The following is a 19762-nucleotide window of genomic DNA, read 5'->3' as shown; positions in this document are numbered from 1 at the left end:
AACTTGACACCTTAATTTATAAACCGAATATAGCTTAAAATCTTTGCCAGCTGGATTAGTTCACCCCATGTGTCCTCTCTGATCAAATTCATGCATTGATCCCATTAAAGGGAAACCTGGGCTGACATTCAAGAGGACCTCATCCGGTGACCTGGCAAAACAGGACCGCATCATCATAGACTTTCTATTTTATTTATTTACTTTCAGGTTTGATGAATCAATAACGATGCTTTATTTTAATATATACAAATATTTGTTCAAAATTAGTCTTATCTTAGCCAGCAAGAGCAAACAACACCAGGGTATTCTCGCAGCAATATCAAACACAGAGATGGAGAAGCAACTAATGACAAAGTCAACCAATGTCATTCCCTTATTGTTTTTGCATGCATAAACACACATGGCCATTTCACTTGTACCAGCAGTTTTCATGGCTAATTAAAATGCAGCCAGATTGACATGGGTCCACATTTAGTTTCAAAATGACCTCCTGTTGTCAAGGATATATGACTCCAGTTGTTGTTTTTCTACATGAGTATGGCCAACAATGGCTGAAGCATTTCAGAGAAACACCACACATCTCTTTGTGGTCTTTCGGTATTGTCTTGGCTTCAGCTGTTGTGTTGCCAGGAGTGCATGAATACCAGTGTGTCATGGGAATTGGTGAGAATGTTAACTCCTCCGACTGGATGGAGGAATGAATGGATAACATCATTGTCTGCACACCCGAATGCAGAGAAGGAGAGAGAGTGAGTGAGTGTATGTGTGTGTGTGATTGAGGGGTGTGTTTCAGTGGCTCTCCATAAACACAGTTCGAAGTCATGTTCAATAAATAAATCATAATAATACCTCCCAACAGTGGTGCCACCCATCACTTTCTGCTGCCCATTACAACCATTTATCAATTTAGCTAACTATTTCAACCTTGTGTCCATCGTTAGCTATCTATTTAGACTTCTCTGCTGGCACACTAACTACTTTTCATGCACTGTCAGTTCCAAAATGTAGTGTTCAGGTCATAAAGCTGATTCACTATGTGTATGTTTTTTGTTTTTGTTTTTTTAAATCAAGTCATAATTTTTCATATTAGTTGAACTATTCTCCTTCTCCAAGTAAGCCCTGACAGCTGCTGGTTAGGAAACACTGCGGTGATGACAAAAACAAGCCCATGTACCACTTACATTATTGAAAATACTTTATGTTGGCCTGACACTTCTTTTATTTTAATCCAGTAACATTTCACAAGCTTACTTTCCATCACATTCTCAAAGCAATACACAGAAAAGCTTTGGCATTACACAGATTGGAGAGGAATGACCAGACCAGCATCGAAAGATTCCATATTTAGGCCTCAAAGGTTGTGACAGTGGCCCACTGTTTCAGTGACTCACAGTTGCTGATTTCTGAACAACATCCTGAGCGACTGAATAGGTGATATTGACATTTCAACGTGGAGAGATGCCACATGCAAGGTCAGGAACCTTCAGCGAATCCATTCTCCCTCATATTTCTCCCCACAGGGATGATTTGAATCAGTTAAACATAAGAACAATGAGATAAATAACACTTTGTGGTAATTGACATATGTGGCAGCGTAATGCTGTTTGTCAATAAATGCCAATCATCTCACCCTATGTGAGGAGTCTCAGTGTGACTGAATAAATCACACAACTTAAACCGCAGTACAAAGAAAGACTTATTAAGTCTCTCCTCATGTGGCTGCCAGACAACAGTGATTTTGTCATTTAATTCCATTGTGATTATCCTGTGCCTTGACTGTCACAAGCTCAATACGAGATTGATTAGCTGTCCTTCATTATGGGAAGTCACTCACTGCTAGTGATGCTAAACTGTTTTCTAAGCTTTGGCTTATAAATGCATAATACCTCTGAATGAAGAACACGGGTGCCAATCTGTGTTCACCCAGTTGTTGTATTTTGCACAGTGTCTCATTATAAACCAGAGTCATCAGAGCACACAGCAATTAAATAAGATCAGAAAATCCTACAAAGCCCGGCAACGGCGGTCATGGGTGTTCCCCAGTGTACAGCTGACCACTAGTGAGTGAGCACTGTTAAACTGCAGTGAGGTTGAGTTCCACGCAGTGAAGGATCACTTTAATTAATTGTCATAGTGGTTAAAGTGTGTTTCGCTTGACTGAACACAACAGAGTGTTAGACATAACTGGACCCCAAACATCACTTTGTTCTTTCAAATAAGTTTGAATCTATTAGGTACTTTCATCAGTTACTTTCAATAGTGATGGAAAATGCATATGTGTGTGTTTGTTTGTATTAGTGTTTATGTATATATGATGTATACACACATAAATCTATGTATATACATATATGTGTGTAGAAACAGACATTATTACATATTATTTCATCTTAAACAAGTAGACAAAGTCATTGTTTATTGTGTTATCACTCAAACTGTAACATCAGCACAGAACACTAATACCTGAATTCAGGTCATCTGACTCACACTGAAGCAATATCTTTATAGGTGCTTTATTTGACAACATGTCCCATGATCACTATCTAGGACAAAGACTTATTCAGGAGGGGTTCATCTATCATGAATGTGTGGGTTGTGTGTGTATCTATGTGTGTGTGTGACAGAGAGAGAGAGAGAGAGAGAGAGAGAGAGAGAGAGAGAGAGAGAGTTAGTAGATTCATTTTAACTAATGTAGTAACAGGTATGTACCAACAGAGGTCACTTTTTTTGTCTTTTCTGTAGCACATTACATCTCCACTGTGACTGGTTCAAAATGCGCCTGACCTTCTTAGAGGTAGTGAGATACATGTGTACCTCATTAACATTCAAGCACCGAGGTTGACACAAACTCTATTTTATTCACAGGGACAGCTTGCTGATAACGGAAATTAGGCGCAACACATTTGTTTCTTCAGTCATACGCACAATTTCTCATCACGTCACAAAGCTGCTCTACTGTTGCAGTTTGAGATAAAGTCACTTGATTACAAGCATGTTAATGAGGTGAGTTATTTCAAATAAACTTGTTCCACAGTGGTCCATATTTACTCTGTTTACTCTGAGGCACAAGCATTCTATCAAATCATCCATTGTAAGGTTTTTGTTTCCCTAACTGTTTTCAGATTGTTGGTATTACAACACCCACCAACCTCAGAGGACCTGCTACCCAGCAGCCCTGCTCTGATCTGCTCGAGTGGAACAACATTTAATCAGAGTCTAAGTCCCTGTTGTGTTTTGTTTTATGTTTTTGCAGGTCTTAAGCCGCCCCCTCCACTGTTCTTTCCACTGACCTTACACACCTGATCCCGATGACCCGAAAGAGAGCGGTGATCTGTGGCTGAATTCACCCCTATGCTCCCTCACTGCCAAACAAGATCAACTGACCAGTGATCAGCCCCCAAATGTAGACCTGTGAATTTTTGTGCGAGCTGTGTGACTTTTCCTGACCCCTTTCCTGTGGATTAACAAATGTTTAGACATGACACAGCCGTTACTTGTTCTCTGTTTATATCCAAACATTCATATTACATAAGAAAATGGAAAATCTATCTGTCAGTCAGAAGACATCCTGTAATATAAACACTGAGTAATGCTCATCTGTCTTGAGTCATAATATCTTTGACAGTCAGATAACAGGGGACACAGAGCATGACTACCACGTGCCAGGGGTCAGATTTGTGCCAGCGTCCCATTACGACACACTCTTTTAGACACACACACAGAGTGGTAGTCCCTCACGTGGGTTTGAGGTAGTTATAGAGGGCACTGAGTCCTCCTTGCAGCACCTCCTGAATAGGCTTGAGGAGGGGGTTGTGGATAATATGAAGTCCTTTGTCCAGCGGGTGGCAGGCCAACCTCCCGAGCCTGCTCAGCAGATACATTTCAACTGGCACACTTTGCAAGTCATTGAAGTCAACATTGAGGAGTTCTAAAGACTCAAGAAAGCACAGTGTCTTGGGCAGTGTGTGGATACTATTTCCCTCCACGATGAGGATCTTCAGGTTAACCAAGTCCTGGATCTGGTCCGCAATTGTCTCCAGACGGTTGCAGGCTAAGTGGAGGAAGACTAGACCTCTCATGCTGTAGACACAGGTGGGGATGTGAGCGATACGGTTGTGGCTAAGGTTGAGTTTGGTCAGACTGTGCATGGTTGCCAAGCTGCCAGGGAGCCCTGTGATCTGGTTGTTGGCAAGGCTGAGCACCTCTAGACAGGTACAGGAACCCAGCTCCTCAGGGACCTCGCTCAGGCGGTTGCGACAAGCAAAGAGCACACGCAGCTTCTTCAGGAGGCCGATCTCAGGTGGGAGGCTGGACAGGTTGTTGTCCCACAGGTTGAGGATCACAAGATTGTCCAGAGCACCCAGGGCAGGGGGCAGAGAGCACAGGCAGTTCATGGACAGATTTAGCTTCTGAAGCTCTCTGAGTTCCCACAACTCAGCTGGGGTCTCTCCAAGCCCCCGCATGGCTAGACTCAGGGTGCTGTAACCAAAGTGCACTGTGGTGTGTCTGCGGATCCTCTCAGCAGCCGAGGACAGGCTTGGCTGGTCGTCTCTCAAAGCACTCCTGCTCCTTTGACTCATACTCACCTCATTCAACTCCTTGTTGGAAAAACTGCGAGACTGCTTCCCACCCATCGTCCTCACAGTAATGTTGATTCTGTCACCTATAACTAGATGTCAGCATGAGTCACCAGCACTTGGAGCATTGAGAGGACTGCTAAGCTGATTGATCTCCAGGGTTCTTGAAAAAGCCTCACGGAACATGATCAGTTGCAGTGGCACTGTGGTGTCTGGTTGTTGTAGAACTCTTGATGTTTGGCAGCAGTTACACTGAATCCTGGCTTGGTTTTTCCCGAGTTGAGTTGCACGCTGCCGTAACTGAGCAGCAGTTGGTCTCCCAGACGAACTGCCTGTCTTACTGGATTTCATTCCCCAGCTGGTCCTGTCACTTTTCAAGTCCACAGATAGCACTATGCTCCCCACCCACTACAGGAGGGGAGGACTGGGGATAGGATGCTGTGTGAGCTCAATCAGTTGAGGTCACTGCCATGATCCCATAGCCTTACACACAGAAATACATTGGTGCTCACAAACACTGTCACACTTGGTATATAACCACGTTTATTTTGTCACCTACACCTGCTATCCTTTGTATTATATTTTGCATTTAAAATAATTCAGATATTTAACATACCGTCTCTGGCTGACCATAATCCCTTCGCACTTTTTGCTCACGTCACCCCCTTTGTGCATGTTCCCCCTGTCTCAGCTTAAATATGGCACCAAGCTGGAAGCCGTAAAAACACTGAACCATCTCTCAAAAAAGTAACAGTTCTTAGAGGAATTAGTGGAACCTTACGCACAGACATGCGCTGTTTTAATCTCAAGTGCAAAAGGACATGGAACCTTCCAGTACGTTCCTAGAAAACTCTCCTGCCATTAAAAATCTTATTCATGTGGCCCAGAGGGGTGAAGCTTTCTTTATGTAAAAGAATACACTGCAGAGCATTTACATTTTAGACTGTCTTTCCCCCCAGCAACATTCACACTGTGGTAAAAAGTTCTTAATAGTTTTTCCTTAAAGAGTTCTTTAAGTGTGTTTCTAGTGTTTCTCACTAAATGCTATTTGTTCCACTTCCTCTCAAAATGAAAAGAAAAAAAATCTAATATTTACTTTGATTTGTGTGAGAAGTTTTTTTTTTTAGAAAGTTTTTTTTATTTATGTGACTATCTATAAAAGCGTGTAAAACAACACAAACAAAATTGTCGTTTTGTCAAATAACTTGATTTAAATTATTCTAAATAAACACTATTTTTATTCACATTTATTTTGTGGCATCAGTCATTGTCTGAGAGGTGTCACTCAGTTGTTTAAAATGACTTCTGCAACTGGAGAAGTCTGCATCCATGAGCCGCAAACACATTATAAAAACGTTAGGGGTGTAAATGGGACCTTGGATTTGATCCACTTTCCTCAACAGCCTTACAGAGTCTGACCAGGACTTAGAGTGGCCTTAGTCATCATTCTTCTCCCAGTCCAGTAATCAAAGCACTTGGATGACAGTTAGCAGTGATATCCAACTCTGGGGACTCTGTGGTTCTGCTCTAAGCATGGCCACATCAGCACTTATGAATGATAGGTTGAATCATGTCTTTGCTGAATTGGACACTGGAGACAGGACTTTAGGGTGCATTGCCTTTTCAGGTAGCTGCTTGTACAGCATGTCTCATCTGGACATTTTTTTAGCAAATGTTAATACCTTCATATCACAGTAACCTTGTGTAGAAACTGAGAGGTACATTTCTTGTCTGTGTGCTAGCGGTAAAATATTTCATCACAAAGTCTTGTAATAGCTCTAAGTTTTATGAGGAGACCTGTGTTACTGATCTTGTGTATATGTGTGCCACAGCTAATTTCACAAACAGCAGGATTGCTGTATCCTGCCATCCTCTATTTACATGAAAAACGACACCTTAGCTGTAACCGTTAGAGTTACAACTGATACCACCAGAGTAAAAATCTGCATGTCTGAATACTCAAACTCTCATCGATGCACTGTTGACAGTTGTCAGAGAGCTTCCAATTCTGATGAATTCTGAAACTTAAGTGATAAAGAAAGGAGACATATAAGTTGAATCCATTTTTAGCAGATATATGTAAATCAACAGGGTAAGTAGTTTGCCAAATCAAGCTTTTAAGTGATTGTGTACTGTGCCTCTGTGTGTGTGTGTGTGTGTCTTTGATCAACAGTGTGAACAGTGAATTAAAACTGCTTTCATTTCCCTTTCTACACAATCTCCCTCCACAATTCTTTGCCTCACTTAGCCCTCTGCTCCCTAATGTATTACAAATTGGGGTTAGTAAGTCCTGATGTCCACTACAAAGGACATTGAATCAAAAATGTGTTTTGAACGGGTTAAAATTATTGTGCCTTTAAAAAAACTTACTAAATTGAAGTCAAGACTTTGATATTAAAGAAAAAAACTTGTTTTTTAGCAACAGAAACATGATATCTGCAAAAAAATCAGTGGCTTGTCTCTCTTGTTTCCATAAAATGCGGAAGTTGGAATTCCCGCCACTTTGAAAAGACAGTGTCACAAGAAAGCCCAGGATGTCCACTTAAAAGGACAGTATGATTGAGATAGATTCTATAAATGATATTTTGACCTATGGGTCTCAGACTCGCGTCCCCCACAGAGGACAAAAATGAATTGCCAGGAATTGCACTTCATCATAATCTTGCGAGGCATGAATCTTTATTAAATGCTCCTTTTTTATCCTGTGCATGTTTTTTTTTCCCGATGAATCCTCCTTTCCACCAGACGAACAGATGTGTGGAAACAGCTTGAGATTTAAATTACAAGAAAATGGGATTTACCATTCCTCTTGCATTCGCACAACACCGCAATACAGAACACCATTAGCACCAAATGAGGATGAGTTATTCACTCTGAGAACAGTTACACCCTCCAGTCCTCAGGGTGACAAAAATGATCTCATTTGAGAAAGCTCATCTGGTTATGTGACACAATAATGACTCTGGATGAGCTACCTTTAGAGACTCAAGTTCAAGATATATACCATTATTACTTGTTCATTACTGTGGAGGCTTCTGGCGATGACAGCTGATGTATGGCCTTGCTGCCACAGAATCTGCCGTGGGTGTCTCTGTCCTGTTGAAATGTAAGGAGTACCTGCCAAGACCTGAGGCTCTTTAGAGTCTATATTGCAGACACAAAACTCCCCGAAGCCAGCACTCTTATTGAAGAATATGTTCCCTCTTTCGACAGAAAACAAGGTAAGATCAGGTACGGGATACAAGAAATATGCATTTTGGCAAGCCTTTTGAGCTATTCCAGACAAAATTAGCACCATGAAATGGAAGAGAGCTTGTGAACAGCGGTGGATGGCGAGCCACCTGAGCTGATAATCGTCTATTATTCAGCAGGTGCAGATGTGAATATTCACACCACTGGACACTTTCCACTTTCCATTTGTGCATGCACGAGCACACACACCCCCAGCTAATGGAGTCTGTGGAAGTGGCTGTGCATTTTTGTCAAAAATTGAGGATATGTCACACATTTGAATTGCCATCTGGAAATTGGCTGCAACACTGCTCTGCCCAAACCTCCAGGTGACACAAAGGATCTACTCAGCAATGCAAATTGGCAGGGATGAAATTTGAGTGTCCAACAAGTCTGCTTGGAGGCTGAATACTAGCCCAAGAACATTTGACTTCAATGTTTCAAATGTTCATTTATTTACCAGATTGGACACACTTAGCTTTCCCCAGGCTGGTTGTGCAAATTGTCACCATGGAAATTCCTGTATGTCAAGGCGGTTTTAGCACATTCGAGACCTACTTTGAAGACAAATCGGTGCTAAGAGAGTACAAACACAAAATCATAACCGTTCTACATCTCCTTAGAATATTTTTCACATTCTTATCAACTCAAAGCGAAGCACCTCCACTGAGTATCTTGTAATCTACTAATCTCTTTCCCCAGGCCACACGCCAGGTATCTGTAGTTAGATCTGTAGTGAAGCAGCCAGATTCATCTTGAGATAAACTGGGACAACATGATGAATAGATAATAAAGGCACCCAGGGGAGAGCACTATCCAGGTTAACTCCACCACAGAAAGATACCATTTGTAATGATGGCTGGAATCAACAGGGAAGTGCAGTGAGTACAGTTAACTGGGCTCCAAAGTGACCAAATCAGTCCTGACTTTGCTGATGCAGCAGATAGGGAGTACAAACCAATTGTGGCTGTGACAACAACAAGCAGCGTGATAAAGTACCACGGAGCAGCCTATCTGGGTCTCACCTGCTCACAGCAACTGCTATATATGCCTCCTGAGACCCAGAGGAAAAAAGGTTTTGTCTTTTTGATTTTTTTTATGATAATTTAAATGTTGTGGTTGAAAGAATCATGTTGCAATTTTTTTTTCAAACACTTTGCTTATTTAGTGGGGCCTAGCAGTGATGGCCACCTGATGAGGAAGTTTATAAAAGTAAAAACCCGACAGAGGGAGGCTAGGGCGCCCCCACAGCCCTCTTGACCTGTGCTCTCTCTCTCTCTTCATCTCTCCTATTCACAGTGAACATGCGCTTCACTCAGGGGTCTCCCGACTCAGGGACACGCCCCCACAGATTGATATTTGACCTAGGGGTCTCAGACTCGTGTCCCCCACAGAGGACAAAAATGAATTGCCGGGTCTCAGGAGGATAGGATACTGAGTGCTGAACAAAACAGTTGTACAGTGTGCGCTGTTGTAGAGTAATCACAATGAGATAAACTGACAGTGCTTTGGGGTGGCAAGGAGATTGACTGATTGATCTGGAGTCCAGGCTCTGACCTCGTCACTCCCTGCAACCTCAGCAGACTCCCATGAGTGGTAATAATGAACTCCTCCTTCAAAGCTGCATTAGATACAGAGCCTGACGCCAGCTAGTATGTGTGGGATCTAATGTGTGTGTGAGCCAGGCACCAGCCACCATTCCCCTGCTAAGCACCTCAAACCACAAAGGGAATACAGTATTATCTAGTTAGACCTCACAGCCAGGCACCAGCCGCCTGCTGGCTTTTCCTCAACACACCACCCCCAGCCATTGAAGGAAATGTACTTAAATACACAGTATTTGGAGCTGTGTTGGATAATCTTAACCCTCAAAACAATCAAATTTAACCAGAGACAAGCATAAAAATGTGATAAATACATAATAAATAAACAATAAAATAACTGTTAGCTAGCAGTTGCCAGCAGTTTACAGCTATGGGAGACATGGGGCAACATTACAGACATTACTACATAAGGGGTAGCCGTTGCAGCAAGTGTTGGCATTATAGACTAAAAACAATGTTAGCAAATCAGCAGTGCAGCAGCAGGCCAGCAGAGCAAAAGAGAGGAAGTACCTCTGCTTGAACTAGGCCTTGGTGGTGTGTCAGGTGTGGTGGAGAAACTTAGATTACAAAGTTCTCCCTGTAACCACAAGTGACAGTACTGAAGTTTCAGGGCTGATGGTTTTTATGTTCATGCCACCAGAACTAGAGACAATAGGATCTGACAAGCCCTGTTCTAGAAATTAGGATGCTTGCCAGACCATCACTGCCAGCAAGCCATAAATGTTTCATGTGGTGCTGATATGGTAATCATTGGATCCCTACAATGACACCTTGTGAGAGTTGGATAACGATGGCTGTCTTTCAGGCCTGTGTGACTTTGGACACAGTCCAACAGCTGAGGCACAGTCTGAAGTGTGAATCTGCCAGTTAAAAAGGCCACGTTGCAACCAATGGATAGGTAAAAGTCTCAAAGATGAGCAAAATAAAGAGGCAACGGGTGTCCTCCAGGCATCGTGCAGACATACAGACTCACTGGTGAAAGGTGCCACACAAATGCATTCCTCTGAGTTAAATATGCATTCCGTTTCATGAGGTTTGCGAGTGGGTCCAGGTGCCCGTTGATGGCACAGACCCAGCTGGAGGATGTGGCCGACTCGCTCTGCTGGCGCTCAGGCCGGCATACTAACAGAGCCAGGGGTGCTTTCACAGTGAGTTGAAAGAGGCTGGCGCCGGTGCCACACACCCAGGGTTCAGAGACACAGGCTCCAGCTGCATGTCCACTAGCTCGCATATAGTTAAAGAAATCGGCGACTGGAAATCAAAAGTGAATTTGCAACCTGCAACATGGCTCGTGGCAGGAATATTGATCTCATGACATTAACAATCACTCACAACACCACATCTGTGACTTGTTGCACGCGAAGCAGTGTGAGATTAATTGTTGAAGTGAAAAAAAAAAATTCCAATCACTAGGGATGAAGCAGTAAAAGGCTAACATGTCTAAAAGGGCTTAATGTATTATTTCTCTGAGGCTTGTGTAAGCCTTTTATTAAAGCGAAACAATCTTTTCAGACACCTGTTGTTCTTGCAGGGGATATTTATTGTGGGCCTATGTCAGCACACTGTAATCCCTGGTTAGAACATGGCTGTATTACCAGTGTGACCTATTCTTGGTCATCGTAATTTCCCAAGAGCATATATGGGTGTGTGTGTGTGTGTGTGTATGTGTTTTAAGTGTGTGTTTGTGTGTGTGAGAAAGAGAGGGAGGGATTGAAAGGGAGAGAGGCAGAGAAAGTGACAGTGTCCATGCGAATGAGTGTGTATCTGTGTGTGTGTGTGTGTGTGTGTGTGTGTGTATCCAGTGATTGCAGGCACCCTTCAGCCATTTCAGTCGAGCTTTCTTTTTTTTTTTTTGACACCCAATGTCATGCAGAACAAATCGCCTATTGCTGACACCAGTGATTTCTTGTCTCCAGTGCTGAGAAGTGTGTGTGGAGGCAAAACAGTTGGGTCTTACTGACGGGGAGTTGGACATTTCTGTGATTAAGTAGTAATGGCCTTGGACGTGACAGGGAAACAGGGGATTTCATTGGTCACAGGGCAAGAAAAACTGCACACCCTTGGGCCTGTGGGCTATTTTTGAGAGGGTATATAATTATTTCAAGAGTGGTGCTAGCAAAACTCTGTAAACTGGCATTTAAACTGTGAGAAAAATGTAAAAAATCTCAGCAGTTTTGAGACCACTGTCTCAAAAACGCTGCTTCACAGACGGCATCACTTGCGTTTGAGGAGTACTGTGAAATGATTGACGTACATAAGTAACATTAGAGTTTAAATGCAAAGAGGACTCTCATCATCTCGCCATGTTCACCACGCCTGCCTTGAATTCCACTGTCTGCCTATGGGCTTAACCCACTAATTGTGGCTTTAGTTCCTATGGTATTGTTGCATGCCTGTGGTTTGGTTTAAGGCTTCAGTTATATTAAGACCTGGGTATTTTAACGTCTATAGTGGAATACTCTATCAGCTCAGATCAAGGATGCATGTGGTGTGATTTGTGAGTGAGGTTGTTGAGGTACAGTGTCCTTGGGCTTTGAGAGCGCATGCCTTATTGTAATGCGCAGCTTGATAAATGGTGTTTCATGCATTTGTGAAACTGAACCGAACCGAAGAGATGGAAATAAACAGTAATTAGAAGATGATGTTTCTACAGCAATATATAATAGTTACTTGGGCACTTACAGATAGGCCCCTGGTACTGTAAGTGGGCCCTGTGTGAGATATAAATGGTGTTATGAGGCCATCTACTGGCCAGTGTTAAAACATATGAAGGAGGGTTTTTCTACCACTGAAAAGCCTGTTCACTTTAAATCATGTGATAAGTATTCCAGTAATATCCTTCTGGGGCTTACAGCACGTGTGTACTGTATCTGTAGTAAGAGGTCACGATGTTCTTGTTGTATTTCTATCATAGCCATTCATACTTTTCTAATAATTGGTCCTTTAATATTTCTATTGGTACCATGGTACTCAGGCACAAGTGATGTTACTGTAGAAAAGTCTAAATTGCCCAAAGAACCCCATAGAAAACATAGATCACTTATTATAGGCTATCAGCCATAGCACTTATTATAATTTTCCCAGTATTGATATCCCCATAAAAACTTTGATTATAGTAATAGATAAGTTTATACTTACCCTATAACCCTCTAATATTTCTATGGGCAATAACGGCGTGTCAGTTATGAGTTTATAGATCGTATTAAAGCTCATTTTGTGGTCATTTTAGCCACTACATAACCACTGTGATGTATAATATTTTTTATATATTGTGTCTTTCATAACAGAATTGCTACACTGCTACACTTGCGAGACAACGTCGTCCTCATCCAGTGGCGGTTTTTGGCACGGGTGAAATTTTGTTATTTGTTAATAGTGTTATAATTAGATTTCCTTTAGTGTGTTTTCATTTGTGTGATGAAGGATTTGTGCTATTGAGAATATTTATTCTATATTTTATTTGTATATTATTCTTTTATTTTCTTTATTATTCTAAAATAATAAAATTATATTGTTTTTATTTTATATTGATATTATTCTCTGCTGTTGTTATGTGTGATTGTGTATATTTTTGCCACTTTTATGTATATAGAGTATATTTATTTAATTTCTAAACTATTTTGGCAATGTTGGAGTTGGAGATTGTTATAAATATTGTTAAAACATGGCTGTTTGTGTTTGGCTGGAGGGGGAGTCGCCCAGGGAGTAATTCAATGTAGAACCGTCACTGTCCTCATCAGTCAGGCCAGTATCCCTGCTCCCTGACCCTAAACATATGAATGACATTGCACCCGGCCACCCAGCACGTCACAATGCCCCGAACCGCCAATCAGATTTCAGGAAGTTTGCACCGTTGGGAGATGGACAGCTGTCTCGTCCAATCAGAGTTTTACAACGGGCCTCGATATCCGCCTTCACTGCGCGTGCAGCCAATCAATAATATGCAGTAATTACTAATTCATTACATTGCAAAGGGGAGTGACGCAGTTATTGTAGATCTATAGATACTCCATGCTTTTTCATATGACCTGAAATAACATTATTATTTATTTTCAAAGCCGTGGACGTTAAATTCCTCACAAACACAGGAAACACGGAGGATTCCCCGCTGTCATCTGGAGGCTGTATGTCGAATCTCTGCGCCCCTTGAATTTGGATGCCATTCCGGTTGGAGGTTGCGGTAGACCCCGAGGACTAGATGCGATAACGAGGACGAGATATGCCGCAGCCGAAATCACGAAAAATCGCCATCCTCGGGTACAGATCCGTAGGTGAGTTCCGACCACGCGAACCGAGGAGGGAATTACAGCTTCGGGGGGCCTCGGACGCGACGCCGAGGCGAGATTTCAGGGGCCTTTCGGGTCAATTTAGGTCCATTATGAGAGCGGTTTACGCCTCCTATAATAGATTTAAATTATCGGGAGTAGGATCTGTCACGCAACATTTCAGATCGGGGGGAATGAGCGCCACCAGGTGAGACGCGGCCTTGTGGGTTTCAGCACACGGGGCCTCTAATATTGTGTACAAGATAGATATTTTAAGCAAACTCGTTTTCCTATTGACGCGTTTCTGTCAATGACCCAAACCCAGGCTGCGTTAAGTTGGTGCCACGCTCTGTGAAGGCCGGCCGGATTTTTGACGCATCACTGTGCGGTATATTTTATCGTATGTGAAGCCAAAGAAGCGCAATTTGTATGCGGTGCGGGGATGTGCAGGATGGCAAGATGGCACACACAGATAGCACTACGACTGGAGGCCCAGCCAGCACTAACAAAAAAAAAAAACCCATGTCATATTCCCATGCACACTTGTATTGTGGTTATGGTCGCCTGTTCTATAGTGGGTCGATGTAGCCTCTGTACAAGCTGTAAACATCCCCCATGGAATTACTATTACTAATTACTTTGAATGGTGTATTTTGTGACCTTAAGTAGGTACGTTTTAGCTTTACTGGTATTCTAAGAGCGTTTTAATATTTTTACTGAACATGTTTGACTTGTGAATGACCAAAAACCAATATACTGAAAACACCTGAAGCATTTTAACATTTTATTTCTACATTCACATTTTATTTCTACACTCACTCGGGTCTCTGCTTCTAATTATCTTTTTTTTTTTTTGCAGGAAAGTCCTCTTTGACCATTCAGTTTGTGGAAGGCCAGTTTGTTGACTCCTACGACCCAACAATAGAAAACAGTAAGTGGGACCGTTCCACCCTGATACACAGACAGGGTTTCCCCCCAGGAAACTGTGTAGGCGAGGTGTTAAGCCACCCAGATCCTGTCCATCTCACCTTGTGATGTGCTTAGTAAATTGATGATGGACTCAACAACAACCACAAAAATATAACAGCTTTTGAAGTTAGTTTTGTCTAAAAACTTTGATCATTTCATCTTGTGGGTCTGTTAAACTGTATTATGTATTGTGTCATACTGGCAGGTGCTTCTACTATTTATCCTACACTAGAAACAAATCTCTGTGCTATGCGTTACTATTCAACACCACTACAATATACATCCTCCAAAATGATCAAGTTGAGTCAACACCTCTCTAAACCAGTTTCAACAGAAACTGAAAATTATAAGCTTCATGGATGTAGGATTTATTACAGGGCTCTTGTATTAGACTGCAGTAGTCTGATAGGTGGCAGTTCCTGAAGCCCAAAGAGACAGTAATCTTCTAAATTAGCTTTTTCAGGTCTCTTTTTTTTTTTTTTAAATAAATGTTGGTTGTTATTGTTAATTTAGACATTTGAATTGTGCTCCAGGGTAACTCTGATGTGACTGAATTGTTAGCCAGCAGGGTGCAATGTTCCCTCTAAAAAAATGTGTCCAAACACTACACCAGCTGATTTCACCAGTTTCCACACTTTCAATCAGAAGAACTTTGAGAAACTTTTCAGAAATCTGTTGTGATGTGTGGTTGAAATAAAACCTCTCTGACTCTCTGATCGGTGTATGCCTGGACATCTCTGGCTTAGAGAGGGACCTTGCTTGCAGGTATTTTAATAGTACATTTTGCTGAAGGAGAAAGAACATGCAGGAATCCATCAGCCCTCTAAACACACACATTCCCAGACGCTCTAGAGATTTGAATCTAAAGTTTTACCTTTAGGCTATTTCTCTTTTTCACAACATGTTTGCTCACATACCACCCTGCGTTTCTCGGACGTGTGGTCTGTATCTATAAATAATCCTCGGACGCTTAATGTAAAGTGAAGTATCAGCATTATCGGCGAGATGCTGCAGGCAGTGCTATCCCTCAGTCCCGCTGTAGATAATATGACCCATCTCCAGGCAGCTATTGACATTCTTGTGCCGGATGAACTCAGTGGTCCCATGCAAACTAAAATGGATCCATAACTGGGTTGTGTCCTGTATGTCTCGAGATCTGCAGACGGAAAACGTAGCGTAATGAAGATGCAGTTGGCTGTACAGCATACGAGTCTTTGTTACTGTTATTTTTAAAGGGAATTTTTGCTCCCCATCCAGCAAATGTTTAATTTGTCTTTTCTCTTAACTGCAGCTTTTACTAAAATGATCACAATAAATGGACAAGAGTACCATCTTCAGCTGGTAGACACAGCAGGACAGGTATGACGCAGTGCATTTTTTATTAGCCTGTCAGTTGTTTATTGATTTTTATGTGAAGATGTGTTGGTGTAATGATGTTATTTCATAGTTAATTCTATTTCATTAAAGTTAAATTTTTACCACTGCATACAATTTTTTTCTCCCTGTCTGTCTCCATAGGATGAGTACTCCATCTTCCCACAGACGTACTCCATAGATATCAACGGTTACATTCTGGTCTATTCAGTTACATCTAATAAAAGGTATACTTTTACATCCTTTTTTTTTTTTCAAAGGCAAACACATTTATATTACCTTCTGTATTAAAACTTTCCCCTCATTTCTTCCAGCTTTGAAGTTGTACAAGTTATCCATGAAAAACTGTTGGACATGGTGGGAAAAGTTCAGTGAGTATCGCCTGTTCTCCTTTTACCGTCTAATGCATTCCGAGACATATGCAGTATATCTGGCATAAATGACACTGTGCCACTGACCTTCCCTCCTATGTATGCAGAGTACCAATTATGCTCGTCGGAAACAAGAACGACCTACATATGGAGCGGTATGTCCTAACACACTCTTAAATTGTACATGAAGTCCACTATATACAGTAGGTGTACACATGGGTCTCAGTGGCAGAAATGCAAAAAATGAGAATACAGAGCAGATGTTAATATTTGGTTCACAGATGACCCAAATGAAGGCGGCAGCTGTTTGCACCAAGCTAGCGTGTTAGAACTTTGTCTTTGTGAAGTCCTTCAAATACAGCGTAGTCAGGACCAGGTCAATAAAATCATTAATAAGAGCTGATTTCCTCGGAATTAAACTCTGTGGGTTTGTCAGAGTCAACACTGCAGCCTTACTCTGAAATATTTATGTGTTTTATCCTGACTGGTCTGCTGTCCATGCGATTTTTTTTTTCTTTAGAGTAATCAGTTGTGAAGAGGGAAAAGCATTAGCCGAATCCTGGAACGCTGCCTTCATGGAGTCCTCAGCTAAAGAGAACCAGGTAAGAGCCAAGGCTGTACAGAAAATACTGAGTATTTTTGAATGTAATTGTTCTCAAAGCTAGATATATATTTATTTGAAAAAATACCTAATTATAGTTACATTTTAGGCTCCAAAAAAATGAAGAGTAGTTACTGATATAGGTCGTTAGCACTGTCGCCTCACAGCAAGAAGGTTCTAACCTGTCGGCCAGCTGGAGCCTCTCTGTGTGGAGATTGCATGCTCACACTGTACTTGCGTGGGTGTCCTCCCACAGGCCAAAGACATTCAGGTCAGGTTGATTGGCAACTCTAAATTGCCCGTAGGTGTGAATGTAAAAGTGAATGGTTGTCTGAGTGTATGTGTCAGCCCTGTGATTGACTGGCAGCCTGTGCAGGATGTACCCTGACTTCCTCCCAATGTCTTCCCGTATCAGCTCCAGCAACCCCCCCGCCCCCCATGACCCTCTAAATAATAAGTAGGTAAAGACAATGGATCGATGGATGATTATTGACATGTATTTGTTGATTCAGTAGTGAAAAAAACAATGTGTGTGTCTGGTCTGACTAAGGCCTCAGTCTAATGTAAAGTTGTGAGGACATGGAGACTGAAAGACATTTGCCAGATGTCAGGTTGCATTATATGTGTAGGAAGTGTAGGATCCAGCATTTTTATAGTTCGGCCCAAACTATAAAAATGAAGGTCAGGATATTTCTGCCTCCGTTGCATTAAAAAAAAAATTGACCATTTTTATTTTCCCGTTATAAAGCTGTTTTGTGTGGAATCCAATTTTCCCGCCCTGGATGCCCACTTCACAGGGCAGCTGTTTACAGTGAAAAAACTCTTAAAAAACCCACTGTAGGCTAGCTAGCTTCCCAGCACCAAACAGCAAACAAACAAAGTTAGCGACTAGCAAGTGAACATATGGTGCATTTAGGAGCTCAAGAGCCAGATATTTACCCTCAGGAGTTGGTGGAGAGAAAACTGCAGCTAAAAGGAGACTGAACGTTGGACTTAAAATTGTCAGATGGACACGTGCATGAATGCTAATTTTGCTCCGTGTCTCCTCCATGAGGCAGCTGTTTGCTGGCAGGTTCTTTATATTAACATTATAACAGGAGAATACTGAATGTATTATCTTCACAGCTTGTTATGCTGCCCTCAAGTGGCCAAAATGCAGCTTTAGTAATTGTGTTTGAATGTTCATCCACCACAGTCTCCAAGACACAGCATGCAGTATACGCAGATTGAAGATTTTATTAGTTTACATCCAACATAAGCTAATAATCAACAGCAAACTTGCAGTGTGTGCAACAGAAATCCATTTTTTAAAACCGTCTTTCCATTTTCTGGGATGTATTTCCCTCCACTAGTAAGTGTCATTTTCAGGAAGTCAGCTAATCTGCTTCAAATCAAGTTAGCAAGCAGCGTGGATAAGCAGTGCATAAAAACAACGCTATCTCTGTTATACGTAAAGCCAGCGAGGTTCCACTGGATGTAGTGTGTGTGCCTCTGGAAAATTCAAAGTGGTGTGACTGAGACATGTGACAGCGTCTGTGTGTGTGTGTGTGTTTTTTCTCAGACGGCCGTGGAGGTTTTCCGGAGGATGATCCTGGAGGCAGAGAAGATGGACGGCGGCGTACAGCCAGGAAAAACATCCTGCTCCATGATGTAGAGCCGCCCAATCAACACACAGGACACTGCACTGGGATATCCCGTTACTTGAAGGCTAGCTGCCAGTTCTCCTCCACCTCAGCTGACTCCACCCCCCAGGGTCCTAAATATCCAATACTGTCTATTTATGGCTCTGAATCCACTGTTATTTATCAGTATTTCCTATGCCCTTTTGTCATCCTTGTTTTTCTTTGTGTGTTTGATAAAAAAAAAAAGAGGATGAGTGGTGGTTCCCTTGTCTTATATTTCCCACAATCCACCCCTCCTCCATGTCTGTGCTCGGCACTGATGCAAAACACAGAACATCATTTGGGTGTATCAGAAAAAAATGTTTTCCTGTGCTTGGTAATGACGACTACCGTAACTAAGGCCAGAGACTGTAGTGGCTTGATGCATCTTAGCTTCTCATTATGCAGCTCCCATATAGGCTACGAGCCCTTATCAGTTCAAATAACACGAGATAGGAGAAGAAGAGGAGAAATGTCATGTCTGCCATGCATACGCTCTGAAAATGGTTAAGTAAACACAAACATTTCTTCTGATACATCACCAGCTGTTTGGTCCCTCCAATATTCAGCTCTTTTTCTACTTCATCTCCACGCAGTACCCACCTCTCTGTCCCTCAGTTTGTTTTCATAGCGGTTACTGTCAGCCAAAAAAAAAATCTGCATCCATTTTCTAATGTTGAAAATGTTGTACAAATGTTTTTGATTGTAATCATTAAAGCAAAAAGTGGTTATGTAAAGTAGGCTTGAGTGTGGATTATTTGCTGCTGATGATTGCGATTTTTTTTTTCACCTGGGACACAGGGTAAGTTTATTTATTTAGCCCTTGTCAACGATAACTCAGTGCACTTTGCAGGAGGGTTAAAAATACAGTAGATACAGGAAAAAATTATTGATTTTGTGTTGCACAAGGAAGAAAACAAATGACTTACTGTAAGGAGAAACAAGAAAAACAAAAAAGAAACAGTTCAGCAAGAGGAAACACGGTAGCATTAGTAAAATGACCTACTTGTAGTAGAAAACCAACAATGGTTTCTATGCTTAACACAACCTCAAAACTTCAGAGCAGTCACCCTGAAGCATTTGTTCAGACACTTCTGAGCTGTATTTCTTGG

General features: G+C 41.8%; 2 protein-coding genes across 2 annotated transcripts; one reads left to right on the top strand and one right to left on the bottom strand.

The window, feature by feature from the left end:
- Positions 1–2744: 2744 nt before the first annotated feature.
- Positions 2745–4838, bottom strand: LOC121193158 (leucine-rich repeat-containing protein 30-like). Its single transcript, XM_041055342.1, has one exon. The coding sequence runs from the start codon at positions 4629–4631 to the stop codon at positions 3732–3734; it is 900 nt and encodes a 299-aa protein (XP_040911276.1). The 5' UTR covers positions 4632–4838; the 3' UTR covers positions 2745–3731.
- Positions 4839–13382: 8544 nt separating this feature from the next.
- On the top strand, positions 13383–19381 carry LOC121193120 (GTP-binding protein Rheb). The gene is made up of 8 exons (XM_041055265.1): positions 13383–13680; positions 14534–14605; positions 15935–16002; positions 16162–16244; positions 16332–16388; positions 16496–16543; positions 16909–16990; positions 18551–19381. The coding sequence occupies exons 1-8, from the start codon at positions 13629–13631 to the stop codon at positions 18641–18643; spliced, it is 555 nt and encodes a 184-aa protein (XP_040911199.1). The 5' UTR covers positions 13383–13628; the 3' UTR covers positions 18644–19381.
- Positions 19382–19762: the final 381 nt, after the last annotated feature.

The sequence above is a fragment of the Toxotes jaculatrix genome, chromosome 14 (genome assembly GCF_017976425.1).
Source record: "Toxotes jaculatrix isolate fToxJac2 chromosome 14, fToxJac2.pri, whole genome shotgun sequence".
In the NCBI taxonomy this organism is placed as follows: domain Eukaryota; kingdom Metazoa; phylum Chordata; class Actinopteri; family Toxotidae; genus Toxotes; species Toxotes jaculatrix.
Note: the sequence above shows the minus strand (reverse complement) of the source record. Positions and strands in the feature narration are given on the sequence as shown.